At 32.4% G+C, this 16,149-nt stretch overlaps 2 protein-coding genes across 5 annotated transcripts; one reads left to right on the top strand and one right to left on the bottom strand.

Moving 5' to 3' along the window:
- Window positions 1-2,226: 2,226 nt before the first annotated feature.
- On the top strand, window positions 2,227-4,925 carry LOC106767077. The gene is made up of 4 exons (XM_014651898.2): window positions 2,227-2,753; window positions 2,834-3,048; window positions 3,135-3,283; window positions 4,046-4,925. Exons 1-4 carry the CDS (start codon window positions 2,729-2,731, stop codon window positions 4,086-4,088), a joined length of 432 nt encoding a protein of 143 aa, XP_014507384.1. The 5' UTR covers window positions 2,227-2,728; the 3' UTR covers window positions 4,089-4,925.
- A 2,974-nt stretch (window positions 4,926-7,899) lies between these two features.
- Window positions 7,900-13,973, bottom strand: LOC106769198 (mediator of RNA polymerase II transcription subunit 17). 4 transcript variants are annotated; one of them, XM_014654709.2, is made up of 11 exons: window positions 13,690-13,973; window positions 12,896-13,036; window positions 12,234-12,352; window positions 11,370-11,676; window positions 11,016-11,214; window positions 10,400-10,513; window positions 10,068-10,153; window positions 9,465-9,849; window positions 8,874-9,344; window positions 8,488-8,802; window positions 7,900-8,415 (listed from the first exon to the last, which is right to left on the bottom strand). In XM_014654709.2, the coding sequence occupies exons 4-11, from the start codon at window positions 11,462-11,464 to the stop codon at window positions 8,089-8,091; spliced, it is 1,992 nt and encodes a 663-aa protein (XP_014510195.1). In that variant the 5' UTR covers window positions 11,465-11,676; window positions 12,234-12,352; window positions 12,896-13,036; window positions 13,690-13,973; the 3' UTR covers window positions 7,900-8,088. The 4 variants fall into 4 exon arrangements, with proteins under 4 accessions (XP_014510195.1, XP_022639492.1, XP_014510194.1 ...); XM_022783771.1 differs by lacking the exon at window positions 12,896-13,036 and having other exon boundaries at window positions 11,370-11,503; XM_014654708.2 differs by lacking the exon at window positions 12,896-13,036.
- Window positions 13,974-16,149: the final 2,176 nt, after the last annotated feature.

The following is a 16,149-nucleotide window of genomic DNA, read 5'->3' on the forward strand; positions in this document are numbered from 1 at the left end:
GATTGAAATATAATTTCCAGTCATAATTAACGCATCCACATAGGCTAACACATAAAGATGTATTTCTCTCCTATGCAATATAAATGAATATGATCAAACAAAACCAAGACAATAGCCAACTTAACATACTAACAACAAGGAGTTTGTTTTTTTAAGTCGTACAACAACCTTTTCAACATGCAAACTAAATTTGGGTGAGTGCTTTTCAAATCTAGAAGAACTTTCATGTACACTTCCTCAACCAAATCACCATGGAGAAATACGTTTTGTACATTCATGTGGTGAACATGTCATTTTTTAATTATCACCGCTACAAAAAAGGTATGTGCAGTCACCATTTTTGTCATTGGGTTTTGTCATAGTTTATTTGCTTTCTCTAATGAATATAACAAGTCTCACTATTTCCTATGCTAATGTACGAATATAACATGACTTACTATCAATGGATCTATGCTCTGTCTGAGTGATGTTTTATTTGTATATCTATTTACTTTTAAAAGATTTCTTTTCGGACAATAGTTTCTTAAGAATCCAAGTCTCATTCTATTTCAGTTCTCGTATCTTATCAATCACTGTATCATACCAACTAGATTCCTGTACAATTAAAATTCATATGTTCTTTGCTTGTTGCTACAACAAAATTTTTATGTCTAACAAAAAACATTCATTATTTACAAAGTCATCCAATAATTTTATCCTAACAAGATTTATTATTTGTTAAGCCTATTATGTCACCTGCTATAGGACCATCCATTAATGTTTAGTCTCATGTTTGATATGTATTTGCCTCGACTTGAGAAGGTGTATTGAAGATCCACATATTCACTAGAGATAAGATAAATTTACAATATATAAATGATAGTAAACTTTATCTTATGAGATTTGTAGACTTTAGTTAAACTTAAAATTTTCTTTAAAATGATATCAATATGTTGGCAAAATTCAAACAAAATTTTTCTTTTAAAATCATAAGAGATTATGACATAAAACAATGATGGTTAATCTTATGCTTTATCAAACCTAGATAATGCTTTATCAAACCTAGATAAGCCAATAGAAAAATTTTGTATCACAAATGTGTTGGGTACAAACAAAGTCCCACATCAGAAAAAATAAGAGATGGACATGGGTTTATACATAAGATACCTCCATTAATAAAAGGCCTTTTGGAGTGGTACCAAAAGCAAATCCGTGAGGGTTTGGCCCAAAGTGGACAATATCTTATGAGTGTGGAGACTTATGTGTATGTGAGAGTGTGGAACCCCTCTCTACAATGGTATCAAAATTCATGGTTCGGGTAACCCCTCCCTACAAAATGCACATGGTTATAATTTCTTGATATTTTAAATATTTCCCAAAAGCAGGGACTGTCTTCATGATAAAAATAACATTGGTTTAGTTTTATAAATGTTAAAAAAGATTATAAATATACCCATAAAATTGTTAAATGAAAAAGATGTCACTAGAAAGACAATATGATTTTGGATGATGATTTACAGTTTCATAGAGTTATTTATACCTTAATTAACTTTCAACTTAATTATTATATCATAATTAACCAATGTTTTTAATTATACGTTAAATTTGAATACCATAATGATAATATCTCCATAATTTTAATATATCTTTGGATGCATGTTGTCTCATGTTTAATAAATATAAAAAAATGTTTATTTAATTTATAAGATTAAAACTCCTAATTGAGACTATTACTATTTCAAAGTAGTATGAAAAAAATGTAAGAAGTAAAAATATAAGAATGTACCCAATGTTCCCTAAAAATAAAAATAAGACAAAAATTTATATCCATTAGATAGATATAATTTTTCTTTAAAAACGAGATTGTACACAATCAAATTGCACCTCCCTCACCCTCTTGCAATTTGTAGAGTTGAACTCCAAACACCACTCCTATCTAAATTAAAATTAATCCAATTCAATATAAGATAAGTAAGCATTATAACAAAAATTAATGTACTTAATATTGCACAACCACTATATTTCGAAAAAATGTATCCTAAATTATATAATCTAGAATACATTCTTGCTTTATATAATTTAAAATATATAATTTAAAAACATATTTCAAATTATGCAATTAAAAATATAGTTTGAACCTGAAAGTGAATAATGTATTCGACCTTCTAAAACGTAATTTTCATCTTAATCCAATTTTGATTTCTAAATTAGAAATAGAAATTCGTCTTTAATATGAAAAATATTAGCCTTTCGAATTGCCGTCCTTGTCCTCACTCTCCCTCACCTCATCTAATTATCCGTTTGGGGAAAACTCTACCGTGATACCAACGGCAAAACCAACGCCGAAACAGGAAAGAACGACAATAGAAGAAAGCATACTAACCCTAAAAATGGCAATCGCGCAAAAGAGGCCTAAGAGGAATGCGAAAACGTTCTTCTGATAATCCATTCCAACAGAAACGATAAAATTGCACAAGGCCTACGACTCGCCACCCGCGTCTGTACTACCCACCCAGATCGTCCCAACCTCCGCACATATTCGAGGAACAAGAATTGCGCGCACCGGAAGGAATGCCAAAGATAACTATCGAAACCTGAGTGTTCAGAAGATTAATGGTTTTCTTCGCAATTACGAATTCCATTATTTCATCGAAGAGGCGTTCTTCTTCAATTTCACCGTTGAAGACTACGTGCAGTGCTACTCTGCTGCAACGACAGAGGTCGATGATGTTGAAAACAACAAAACGACATGTCGTCACGTGCCTCATCGAAAAGTAAAACAAACCCCGGCTTGAAACGCAGTCGTTTTGTATTGACAATTATTATTTACTTGCCATAAACTGTGTATTTTCAGTACTTGGTGACTTGTGTGCTGTGGTGCGGATCAGTTGTTTGAGAAATTGGGCGAGAAAAGGAGTAAGTATAGATATTGGAAGACAAGACATGAACCCTAGGCCACTGGTGCCATTGGTTAGGACGGCTGCAGTTATCTTTGGTGGAGTAGTCACTCTCAACTTGACTTCCACTGTTACCATTAAATTGCTTCGCTTTGCGTCTGAGAAGAAACGGGTAAGAATGAGTTCAGCTTCATTACTTTATCCTATTACTTTTTTGAAATAGATGTAATGGAACATGTTTCGTGGGTTTATATGTAGGAAAAAGCTGCGTTGCCGTGCAGGGCTTGTAGAGGGAAGGGGTTTTATATATGCAAACTGTGCAATGGGAATGCCACCATAGCTTGGTCGCCCATGTTCGACCCTATTGCAATTAACCCCTGCGTTTGTCCTACTTGCGAAGGAAACAGGTTTGTTTTCCCTTTGTTCTGCTTCATTTTATGCCTAGTTCGATATTCGATGAGAATTTCGAAAATGGGGTATGCTTGTAGAGAAAATGTAAGATGTGTAAGTTGTGGTTTTCCTAGATCCTATTACATGAATTCTAATGATGATAAGCACGTAGATTATAATAGAGAGAATTATCAAATTGTGAGAGATATAACTAAAATAAGTTCTTCAAATTTTTTTTTCCACATTTCTTAGTCTTTCTTTTTTGGTCACAACTTTTTCTATGGTTAATAGTGAGTAATCCATTGTATCAATTATATCAGAGTTAGAATCCTTATTTCTTTTCAAATTGGTTACTATTAGTTTGTTAAATGATAGCTTCCCCTCTTAGCATTTTATTAAATCATATTTAGATTTATAATTATATTTCAGGTACTAGTATTTTATTAAATCATATTTAGAATCATAATTATATTTCATAAGAATCACAACAAATATGCGCTGAACAGTTTTTCATGATAACAAAAAATAATGAAATAAATAAGTTTTATTTTTTTAGTAATTTTTTATCATAGATAGTCATTTTTTATTTTAGAAAATGATTAAATTTAAAAAATTGTTAAATAAAAAAATCAATTATTTTAATTTAAAAAACACTTGCTTATTAAAATTGAAAAAGAAAAATATATTCCAGAAAGTGAATACACCCTTTTATATAATGGTATAAATTATGATTTTTTGGACTATTTGTAGTTTCCTAATGTTTCCTCTTAATTTTGCAGGGTTCAGCGTTGTTTGAACTGTCTGGGAAAAGGCTATGACTGACTATTATGAGATTTTGAGATGGATAGTGCTGCATTTATTTTGTTCTGTGATGGATGATGATTAAGCGAGTGACTTGATCAAGATTATTTTGAGTTCTGTAATAAATCGTGGCCTACAAAAATGAGGAATCATCGCAACCTTTTCTGTGGCTTGGCGGTGCTCCTTGGAGATGCTGACGGGCTTTAAACTTAATTTGCCTGTATACTGGCTCTCTCATCACTAGCTTACAATTATAACTTTTAAGTATATTATAATTTTTCATGTTTTTGTTTTTGTTATAGCTTGCAGAAGTGGGTTGCTTTTTGTTTACACATCATGTCAGGTTAAGTTGTGTAAGAAAATAAAATTTCTAGTATCGAGATGTAGTCTTCTGTGCAGAGTGTGATTTGGACATGAAGTTGCAGTGAACAATAATAGTGTTTGAAGAAGTATAATTTAAGGACTGGATAAGTTGAACGCAGAGGTGCGTTAAATGTCTATGGTTCAACTCATAAATCTTATGAAGGTTGTCAGCCAATGCGTTTTAGCAACGGAAGATATCACTTTAGTAGAGCATATGTACCAAACAAGATAAACCTTTGTTCTGGTAATATAATCTTTATCGTCAAAGAATTTGTAATTGCTTCTCCAGATGTCCCCTAAGCCAAAATTTTCTCCCTCAGGAACAGTTCTTCCAGTTTAGTTCATATCCAAAACAGAGTTAGTAGACGAACTTCGAGTAGAACCCAAATCCAACTCACGATTTTCCTATGATCATCAACAAAATTCAATGCCCTGTTCTCAACAATAGGCAGTGTACCATTTCTTCTAGTTGAATCAAATGTTCTATTCAGTGTTCTCTTGCTTCACATTTTCCCTGACTTTCTTCGAATTGGAGTGAAACAAATTTTCCACTGACAAACTACTAAAAAGACTGTAGCATCTGGTGTAAGTTAATTTATAGATTTCTACCTTCTTAATTCATTTCAAAAAATTATTCTAGTACTTTTAGGATTTAAGATTCTCATAATAAAACATAATATGATCCTGACCTTGATTCATATGAGAGATTTAATAAGTATGTGTTTTTTAATTTATCTGTTCTCCGATTCTTTTTTCCAATTTATTTTCTTCTCCCACGTTTTGTATGGACTATTGTGAAAGAACTTTAATGTCAGGAATAAAAATCTAATCTCTTTTATAAACCATCATGTATCAAATTAGTTTTTATTTTATCTTTATTTTATTTTATTATAGTAACATTCCATAATAATTAATAGGTTTTTATATTTGACTAAATCACATTTCAATCTATTATAATATTTCAATGAATCATATAATAAAATTAATTTGTCAATTAATTCTAACATTCTCTCATTTGGCTTATATGATGTCATAACATTATGTGATTTAATATATAAACATAATGCACGTTAAAGACCTTACATAAATTGGTTCAATCATTATTCATAATTAAAAATATAGAAATAATAAGAGTTATAACAGTCACATATTCAATCAACATGATCGTTTTCATGTACTATTGTATTATCCATGTATCCTTAATATGACCTTAAAATGAGATGTCTGTAATAGGTTGAAATATAATGTCATTTTGCAATAACAATAACACAATTTGTTTTCTTTATATATAAAGAAGAAAACACAAATTTCATAAACTTATACATTAAAGAGCTCAAAATATCTAAACATTAATAACATTAACATTCAACATTTAACATTCACTAGTAGACATAATGTATATATTCTTTATATGAAAAATATACAATTTGGACAGTAACAATCATAAGATATGTGCTAATATGTTCTATTGACACTCTATACATTTTTGAATTTTTTCTTTAAAGGCAAAGTATTTCAACTCCATATGCTTAGCACTTTTGGAATGTTTAGCAATACTATTTTTTACTCCAAGTCCTGAAATAAAGTTTTGCAGTCAATTAGCCTGAATTGTGACCTTAAAGCATGTCACAAATTCAGCTTCCATGGTGGATGCTATAATGATTGACTACTTCGCACTTTTTCATGAAATCACTCCTTCTGCTAAAATATGTTTTGTTCCACCTTATGAATAAATTATTATGTATTTTGCTGTATAATATTATGAATTGATATGTCCCTCTAATAAATTTGAAAAAAAAAAGATGTGGGTGAGACATAATGATATGAATAGAAATATTCTACTATAGATCACAAGAACATAGAAGGAATGGATAAATGTTCAACATCTCTCGTTTCAATATAGAAAGGAGACAAATTTAGTCTCGCATAATATCTAAAGAATGATTTGAAATGGAAATAGAGGAAAAATATCTTAAATGCATTTGTAGTTGGAAATATGTTGTATGCTCAAACATGTATAACGCTATATATAAGTTTTGTAGTTGGTGTGCTTAGTAAATACCAGAGTAATCCAAGATTGGATCATTGGAAAATTATAAAGAAAGTTTTAAGATATTTACAAGAAAAGAAATAATCACATACTTACTTATAGGAAATCTAGTCACATTGAAGTAATTGGTTATATAGATTCAGATTTTATCAGCTGTATTGATACAAGAAAGTCTAATTTAATTATGTGTACATGGGGATACTTGTTATTAGATTTATAATTTTTTTATGATGTTTTTTCCTAATTATGTTTTTTTAAAATTATGATAAACCCTAATTATCAATTTAAAGACCTTTATGAAATTAATATGAACCTTAATTTATGTTTTTCTCCAATTTTAAAAAACTCTAATTAAAAAACTCTAATTTTAAATAAATCACGTAATAAATTTAATTTGTGAATTGATTTTACCATATCATTCTTCTCAAACACTCTTATGACTCTCAACAAAACACGGTAACTTTTCAACTTTTCCCACTGTCAATCAAAGACCTCGAAATAGTCATAGCATTTTTAACTGAAATCTAATCTCATGTGATTTCAACATAACCATAAAAATAATCTGTCCTCTTATTCCTAATATTTGTACATTATTAACCAAGTTATGGAGCAAGGAATTAAGCTAGTTAAGTAAAGGTGGGTCACCACATTATTTTTATACTTATTTATATTTCTTTTACTAAAATACGATAATTGACATATCTGAATCTTCATGTTTCAACATTAAAGTTCTAAGAAGTATACCATTTTCTTTTATTAGGGAGTAACATACACTCATATTCAAGATATGCCATACATTACTCAACTTTATAGAAAACATGTACCATTAAGCACATAAGATTTTGAATGACTGCACAGTTTATAAAATATAGAACATTTTAATAGATTTTCATTGTAAAAATAATATTCTCAGAAAACACATAATAATTTTGTTTTTTTTTTTTAAATTAAAATGGATTTTTAAAAATTTATTAATTTTAAAATAAATATCAAACTGATATATAAACACCCAAACTATTATCTTTTAAAAAAAATGGATTTGAGTTTTAAATCCAATCAAAATATTTAAATATAAATAATAAATATAAATTTAATTTCAATCCAATTATTTAGATCTAGATTAGATGTGAATTAATCCATGGACACCTCTATCATCAAGTAGTGGTATTCCTCCTATATCATATTTCAGAGTCACAGTACCCCAAGAATAACATTGTCTTTACTTTGTTTTCACAGCTAATGAAAAATTTTATACTCCCGTATTCCTTTAAAATATTTTATAGCTCAGTCTATTTTCACTTATGACATCATATTAAAATCTGAAAAATCAAATGTATAATGAGAGGTGAGTTAAAAAAAAGCTCATGGTTGCAGACTGAAAAAAAAAACAAAACAAAACAAAACAAAAAAACTGAAACATAAAAAAAGAACATTTTTCTCTTAATCTCAAAATAGCTATTTCCCCCTATAAAAATATGACAACAGCAAATTAGTTGAGGTGTAGTGTACATGAATAAAGTTAAAATGGCAAACATATACAATGGTTGCGCATGAGTCCTCTCCTAGTTCTTAGACTTGAAGAGTGCAGGAAAAACATTTGTATCAACTTCATTGGCCACTGCCACCACTGCACAAGCCTACCAAGTCGATGAGTGTTGCGTATAACAAATCAAGAGACAAGTGACCTAGGAATTTCCTATACTCAGATGCACCATCTGTGATGTTCATATGAAGCTTTTGCTCCTCGGCAAAACTGTCTTCCATAACCAACCACCAAGATATACACCCTTCACTATCTTCCGGATCAACACTTGCAACCAGGCCTAGTGTTTCACCCTGTTCTAGCTCAAAAGATAAGCATAAGAAGTCTCGATTTGCTTTTATCCCAACCATCAGAGCTTCCTGATATAACCAGTTAATAATTTGGCTCGCAACCTGCATGGTTTCAATTGCAGAAATAAACAACTTTTATTATAAGTATGACTCCATTGTGAATCAGCTACATACCTGCTGCAGAATAATCACTGGAAGATCAGCTAAGTTGCAGTTATATTTGTTTATTGAGTGGGTTTCCTCAATTTTTCCCTTGAACAGGCCTGCGACATTTGGAGAACCTTCCGCTTTAACATTGATACAATTGTCATTTACCACCGCCTTAATCCAAAACTGACGCCTGACAGCATTTTTCTCCAAACAATCTGATGTTTTAATTTGGCTACCACGAAGGATAGACTGAGGAACCTCCATGTACAGATTCCATGATGAAGCCCGAGAATGCCACGTGGGATTAGAAATTAGCTGCAGATATGGGACCTTGGATACCTGCAGGTATCAAAGACTTAGCAAATGTCTATTTTTCAACCAGCTAAATTTAATTTTGAAAAGAGTAATACCACGTTTTCCAGCTCCGCAAGAACTTTAGTTGAAAAGATCCTGTGCGATAAAGACATAAAAAAATGACCAAGAAGATTGGATCCACCATCCTTTGTCTCCTTTGCCTGAACCCCAGACAACCGATTCCCAGAGGAAATTGGTTTTTCGCCACCTTTTCCGAATATATGCTCATGAAAAATCTGCTGAATGTAAATCTCATAGCAGATGGAATTAGAAAACAGCCCTTTCTTCGGGGCATTCTGCTTGGCTTCGCGCTTCATTCCATCAGACGATTCTAGTGGTAACATTGAATTTTCTGCATTATTGGTGAGTTCATTTTCAATAGTGGAGTGTTTTTGACCATTGGACACAAGTGCTAAGTACACAGAGGTTCCTTGACCTAAGCTTAATTGTAAATAGTTTTCCCGTATTCCAGTCACACTAACACCCGTAACTGTGGTAAATGCTTCTCGATTCACTAAATCAAACACCTAGAAGAATAAGAGTCCAAAGCAACAAACCACCACCAGGAAATGGTCAAAGTAAGAATATAGGACAAACTAGCCTAGATACAGCAAAGCAACAATAATAATAATGAAAGAATTCATTACCTGCTCATTGAAAATTGCTTCATGTGCTTCACGAAGGAGTGTATGTGTTTTCTTAACACACTCTTCATCTGTTGAGTACTCTTTGCCAGTTTCACCCAAACTATGGTCATCTGAGAAACGAGATTTGTTTTGTTTGGATTTCGTCAGTATGTCATCTGATTGTGCACCGACAAAACCAAATTGGAGAGAATGGCATAAATCAGGAGACATATTTATTGCCAGCATTCCAGCGGCATCATGATTGACTCGAACAGTGGACATAGACAATGACCGGATAATAGAAGCTTGATCGTATGAGTTATCAAAGAGATCAAAGGTGAAGCCTTCATTCCCTGGAACAATAGCCGCCTGACGTTGCCGTTTAACCTTCCAATTTTGCTGCAACCTGTCCATTTGTTAGGACATGTGATAGGTATGATGTAAGCTAAGTAAACAATAAAAGGAGGGTTTCTTTAATTCATTGGTTAAATGGATATATCCATAAAACCAGATTTTGAAGAAACAAAACGGGGTTATTTGGTATCTAAACATGTTCTCAAATGCGTACAAACATCAACCCATACAAATGAATATTAAAGTGAAAAGTTAAGAATTGGAATTCACCTGATAAGGGCACCATAAAACCTAGCTTCCCGAGCAACCTGTTGTTCGAAAGCCTTGGCAGATTGCTTGAAATATTTTCCAACTTGCTGCACATGGTAGAAAGCTTGTTCAAATATTTCATAACATACCACATTGAAAGCTAAACAAATTGTCACATATACAAGTTTTAAGAGACCCAAAACTAGCCACGACTTAAGTTGTATTCTTTTTATTTAAGCAAATAAGCTTGCTACAGTAAAAAAAAGGAACTAATATTGACATGATTATCAATAAAAATAAACATTAAAAAATGTAGAATTTTTCTTTCAAGAAAAAGATAGAAGAACATTTACACGGTAACATTGCAGCTTGGTGGCTGCAGATACAGCCAGATCAGACAAAGCTTCATTTGGTAACAGTTTTGGTCTTGTCATGCTAGCCACTGTTACTGCATCATTTGCTTCCACCTAAGCACAATAATTTGAACAAAGCATATTTGTATTGTCAGCCTCTGCCTAACTTACACAGTCACACTAAAAACAACTATGCCAAAAGACCCCAAAATAAAATCTTAATCAGTATTCAAAACAAACATGCCACCCAAAATTCACAAAAGATGGTTATAAAGAAGTGATTCCATTAAGACCAAATAAGGTCTCGTGATGAAACAATGAAAATTAGTTGCTCTAGCGTTGCCAATTGAAATTATAGAAGTTCTCAAACACTTTTCTATAAGAATGAAACTAACACACTTTTCCATTCCTTTAAGAATGAAACTAACACACTTTCCTATAAGCCACAAATAGGCCTTTTCTTCTACAGAAAGTTCCATTAGAAGCAATCTCTCACCAGTGTCAAAAACCAAATACCCTCAAGCTTACTGCATTGTTTCAAACAGAAGCCCAGGAGAAAATTAAACTTAATATAAATATCAGTTATTCAATGCAAAAGACAACATGCACAACTCACGGTATTGATGAGATCAATGATGACAGAGAGCTCCTGATGTGCCAATTGCAAATTCTCTACCATGCCCTGCCATTGCCATGGTGTTGAGGTCTCCTTGGAGCTCTTCTTCTGCTTCTTCTTCTCCTCATCCTTCTCAATGGCCCAAGCAAAGTCAATTCGCCTGATTAAGGAGAGTCGCTTCTCATCGTAGTCCACATCTCTGCAAAAACACAAATAGACAAGCACATATTAAGAGAGAAATTACAAAGAAGAAAGGCAAACAAAATATAGGGCCCAATGTAAATATTTGAAAGGCCACCATCATTAGCAAATAGTTTTCTCTTTAAAAGGAGTAAGAATCAAGAGGAAGCATACGGTGGGAATCGTTCCATTCCATTTTCTTCAATGGAATCCAACCGCTTGATTGGTAGCTTATCCAGGGAGATTTGCAAGTCCATGTTGTCATCCATGTTCTCAGAAAACTCCACCAAATCCTATAACTGTTTATGCTGTAGCGTGAAAGTGTGAGCTCAATGGTAAAAAATTACATACAGTCAAAGCACAACTCGGCATGAATTACAAACTACTCTTCCAAGAAGAGCAGACAGTAACCAACAAGACAATTAATTCCTTGTTGATGTAATACACATGCCCCCGTCTAGAAGAGTTTGTCCATGTGCACCTATAGGAGAGAAAAATAAGAAAATTGAAATTAGCTTCTCCTTTAAGTTAAAATGAGTTTATGCATAAGCTGATCTGTAAACACTCTCTTATATAATTTCTCTAAATATTTTGTACTTTTAACTTGGACACAAATTATTTTAGTTTATAGAGGAATTTCTTTTTTTCTTCTTATTCTTCTCTCCTTATTAGAAAGTCTATACACACAGACTCATAGCTAGTTTAATCATAAATAAAATAAACCACTAGATGAACATAATAATGCGTGCATATATGAATAAGTAACAATAAATCGATCAAACTAAGAAAAAACACTTCCAGTACAGCTGTGTTGAGACAACATCATAACAAATAAAAATGCACACAAGAAATACATAAAAGAAGTACACAGAGAGCAGATGAAAGCACTCGGGCTTATAATATATAAATTAAACACAATTGAACATCAAAGTAAAACTAATAGGTATCTGGGCAAAAAGTCCAAAAAGATAAGAGTTAGGGGAAATGAGACCCAAGGACAATTGATCAGGTAAGAAAAAAATCAGGGGATTTAGTTACCTGGAAAAGATAAGTTGCTACAGAAATGGAATCTTTGAGATTGTAGGAGGTAGTTGATGAGATTCAAGTCCTGGAGCTACGCGATACCGAGTCCCACATCACCACTCCTTTAACGGAGTCTGCTCAAACACGAAAAGGAAAATATCTATAATTCAAAAAACACAAACACAAATAAACAAAATCCCCAACAACAGAATCACAATCCCTAAAAAGAAACACAATTCAGAATCCAAAATAAACATCAACAATAAAATAAAATAAAAAAAAAAACAGCAGAAGCACAAATCTTCACCCTATGGAGGAGTGAAGCGGATGAATGGGAATGAATAATTAATGAGCAAAAATGCATACACTCTGGGGCGCCAACTGATTCAGTTTGCAGAGCTGGGTCGTGTGTAGCTAGAGGGGGAAACCACGGTGCAGCTATATAAAATATATTTTGCAGACATCCAAATTTATAAAAAAATGTTCTGCCAAAATATTATTCAGATGATATTTTATTTATTTATTTTTCTTAATTATATTTTCAAGTTTTTTTTTTAATTTTATCTGAATCTAGTTTTAATTTTTAAAATTTTAAAACAATTTGTCTTTCACATTGTGCGTGCCCTAAAAATAATACTTGATCTAACTGGTACAGTTAGACATTGCTAAAAGATGACCTGCTAGGAGAATGTACGAAATCTTTTCGTGAATTGACTTTCACATTGTTCTCTTGCCATATCCAACATGTTGCATACAGAAAATTTCTCTTAATAAGCATTTACTTGACGAAGGTGGGATATTAAAAAGGAACAGAGCTCCTACAAAGAGAGAAAGACATTATAAACTTTTATTTAGTAACTAAGCCAACATCAGATGAAAATAAGATTGCAGTAGCTTCATCAAATGAAACAATCTCAGTTTTTTAATTGTGTAAGTGCAACTTCACAATTAGACTCTTTTCCCTTTTCAGATCACTAATTTACAAGTCTTTCATTTTTTTTTCTTCAAGCATGAACCATTTTTTTTCTTCAACCTTGCAAAAATACTTGTTCATTTTTCTAGCCCTAGTTGCCTGCCATGGTTCCCTTTTGCCACATGCCAGGAAAATAAATTTAAAGGCACTGAAGCACCTTCCACCATTTAAAACAAAATTTGATTCACCACACCATGAGAAATCTACGAAATTGGAAGATTTAGGTGCAGGCTCAACAAATGCTTTCGACCCACTACACCCCGAGGAAGTCCTGGTGTTTTTGGCCATTAAATGATTACATCAGAAGATCATAACACCATGAAATGTGAAGGACCAGGTCACAGCCCTGGCATTGCCCATGCTTATGATCAAAACAAAATTGGACTCCCAAATATGTTATCATTCAATTTGCTATCACAACCCTAACAGAAACATAGGTTCATAGATTCATCAAATATTAAGACAACTTAAACAAGTTCAAATGAGTCTCTCCCATACCTGGAATTGATCCTTCATCGCGACCTTGCCGCCGTACCAAAAATCCCCTTTTTCCTAAATTTAGGGTTTGTGTTTCTTTCAATGAAATAATGAATAAGCAAAGACGAAGAACAAAGTAATGGGTAGCCTTCACTGGAGAGTGGAAACATGCACAATCACCACGATAAAAAAAAACCTTCCCCACAAACACTCACCTAAAAGTAACAACTCCAAAAGAAGTACAGAAAGAAAACCTTCAATTCGAACAAATGAAAACTACTAAAGATCTGGGAGTTTACGAATCTACCCCGAAATGGTAAACAATCAATTACACCAATTTAAAAGTTAATGCCAAGTCACCGGTCAAAAGAATGTTCGTGACACATGGGCTTGTCAAGCTATTATTACTCTATAAGAAATTAATGTGTGTCAAATTATATTGTTTTATACATATCATTAATAGTTGTCTTAAAGTTTTTGTCTCATCATTAGTTCAGCCAAACATCATTTTAAAATAAAAAACAGTTTAGATTTTATTAGGAAAATATATTTTAATACCAATTTTTTACATTATTTTTACATTGCACACATATCAATGGTTAAACGATTTCAAATTAAAAAAAGCTGAGACAAGATGTATTTAAAAGAGAAAAATCAAAGTATTTTTTTTAATTCGAAATCGTTCAACCATATTTTGACACATGTGCAGTGTCAAAATAATGTTAAAAAGTTAGTGTTAAAATATAATTTTTCATTTTATTATAACTACTCCTAAATAATACAAGATCAAAATTGAAAATGATTCAATATAAAAATTAATTTATTTTATCATATTATACAAAATAAGCAAATAAGTAAAAGTATTATTATATTAACAATTTAATCTGTGAAAGTATTCAAAGTTTCTGAGCCAAGTTCGATTCATCGCCTGAAAAAATAATGAAAAATAAATGTATTAAAGAGATGATAAAAGAGTATAGGAATAAAGTTTGTGTACATTTGGTTGGTCAAGAATACCTCTTTTTTATTATTTTTATTAGTGTTTATTTGAGTGGATTTATTTATTATTAGTGTTTATTTGAATGGATTTGAAAATAATTAAAAATGAATTTGAAAATAAAATATATAAAAATTAGTGTAAAATGTAATTAATGTGATAGGTTTAAAATTTTATTTAATTAATAGAAATGAAATATTATCAAAAATATTTCTGATCATTAAAATAATATAAAATGAAAATTATTAATTTATATTTAATTTTTAACATATTTATAAAAAGTAAAAGATAACATTAATTATTAAAATTGATTTTAAAAATATAAAAAAATTATAATTTAGTAAAATGAAATTATTTTTAAATTTAATATTTTTTTAGAACGTAACCGTTGTCGTCGACGACGTTTCCAACATCTTGTGCGATCATCTTGACGGCTTCGAAGTCGTCCTTGGATGCGGCGGGGAAGCTCCCGGTGACTGCTCACCGTCACGGAGAGTGGTGTAAAAAATTCGGACATAAGAAGGGTCCGGAATGTGGTTTGGGATGTACGGAGGACGCCGCCGGGAGTAAGGTTCCGATTGGGAGCAGGAAACGGCGAATCGGGATTTAAATTGGAGAGAAGAGTGTCTTAATGAAGTGTGAGGGAAACAGAGGGTGAGCAATACGATGTTGTTATTGCGGTTGAGAGATTGTGGTGGTGAGAGGAGGAGGGAATGAACAGAGGGTTGCAAATAACGGTGGCCATGGATAAATCCTAACAACAGAAAGCCAGAGATGAATATTCTGGAATTTTGAGTTGAGTGGTGCAAACACCGTGGTGGGAGCTGGGATCTCGGAGGAGAAACGAAAACACCACAAAGCAGAGCAGGGAATCTCTGCGGCACAACGCCCTCTGGAACCGGATCCACGCTACAGCGTCCCCCAACACAGGCGCTCCTACCCGAATAAACCATGCGGGAACCGAGTACGCTGGGATGGAAACCGAATACAGTTTCCCAATGTTTTTCTTCACATGCCTGTAACTGAATACGGCATCTGGTAATCGAATATGGTTTCACCTTCTTCGTCTTCTCCAGCTTCGCAGACTCGTCTTCTTTATCAACCACTTTCTTCTTTATCTCCTCCAGCCATCAAGTTTATCTTCTTCATCTCCAATCCTGCAAGGTAAAAAATAACAAAATTGAAAGTGGAATTAGCAAAAAGTAAAAGGGCACATCACACTTTTGAATTCCAATCCCTTCAAATCTTACCTTCTCAGCGAATGACTGAAAAGTACTGAATCTCACAGTTCGCTTTTATTCTTTTCGCACATTTTGCTTCAAGTGAACATGACTTTCTCTTCTATTCTTCGTTTGCAATAATACGTGAACAGGAATCAACTTAAGTGAACAGCGTTAGTTAAGTTCAGTGGTATTGATATGTCCAATATATCTCAGAAAAATCTCTTTATAGTGTTTAATATTAGTACGAGAAATATTAATATT

The sequence above is a fragment of the Vigna radiata genome, chromosome 7 (genome assembly GCF_000741045.1).
Source record: "Vigna radiata var. radiata cultivar VC1973A chromosome 7, Vradiata_ver6, whole genome shotgun sequence".
Taxonomy (NCBI): domain Eukaryota; kingdom Viridiplantae; phylum Streptophyta; class Magnoliopsida; order Fabales; family Fabaceae; genus Vigna; species Vigna radiata.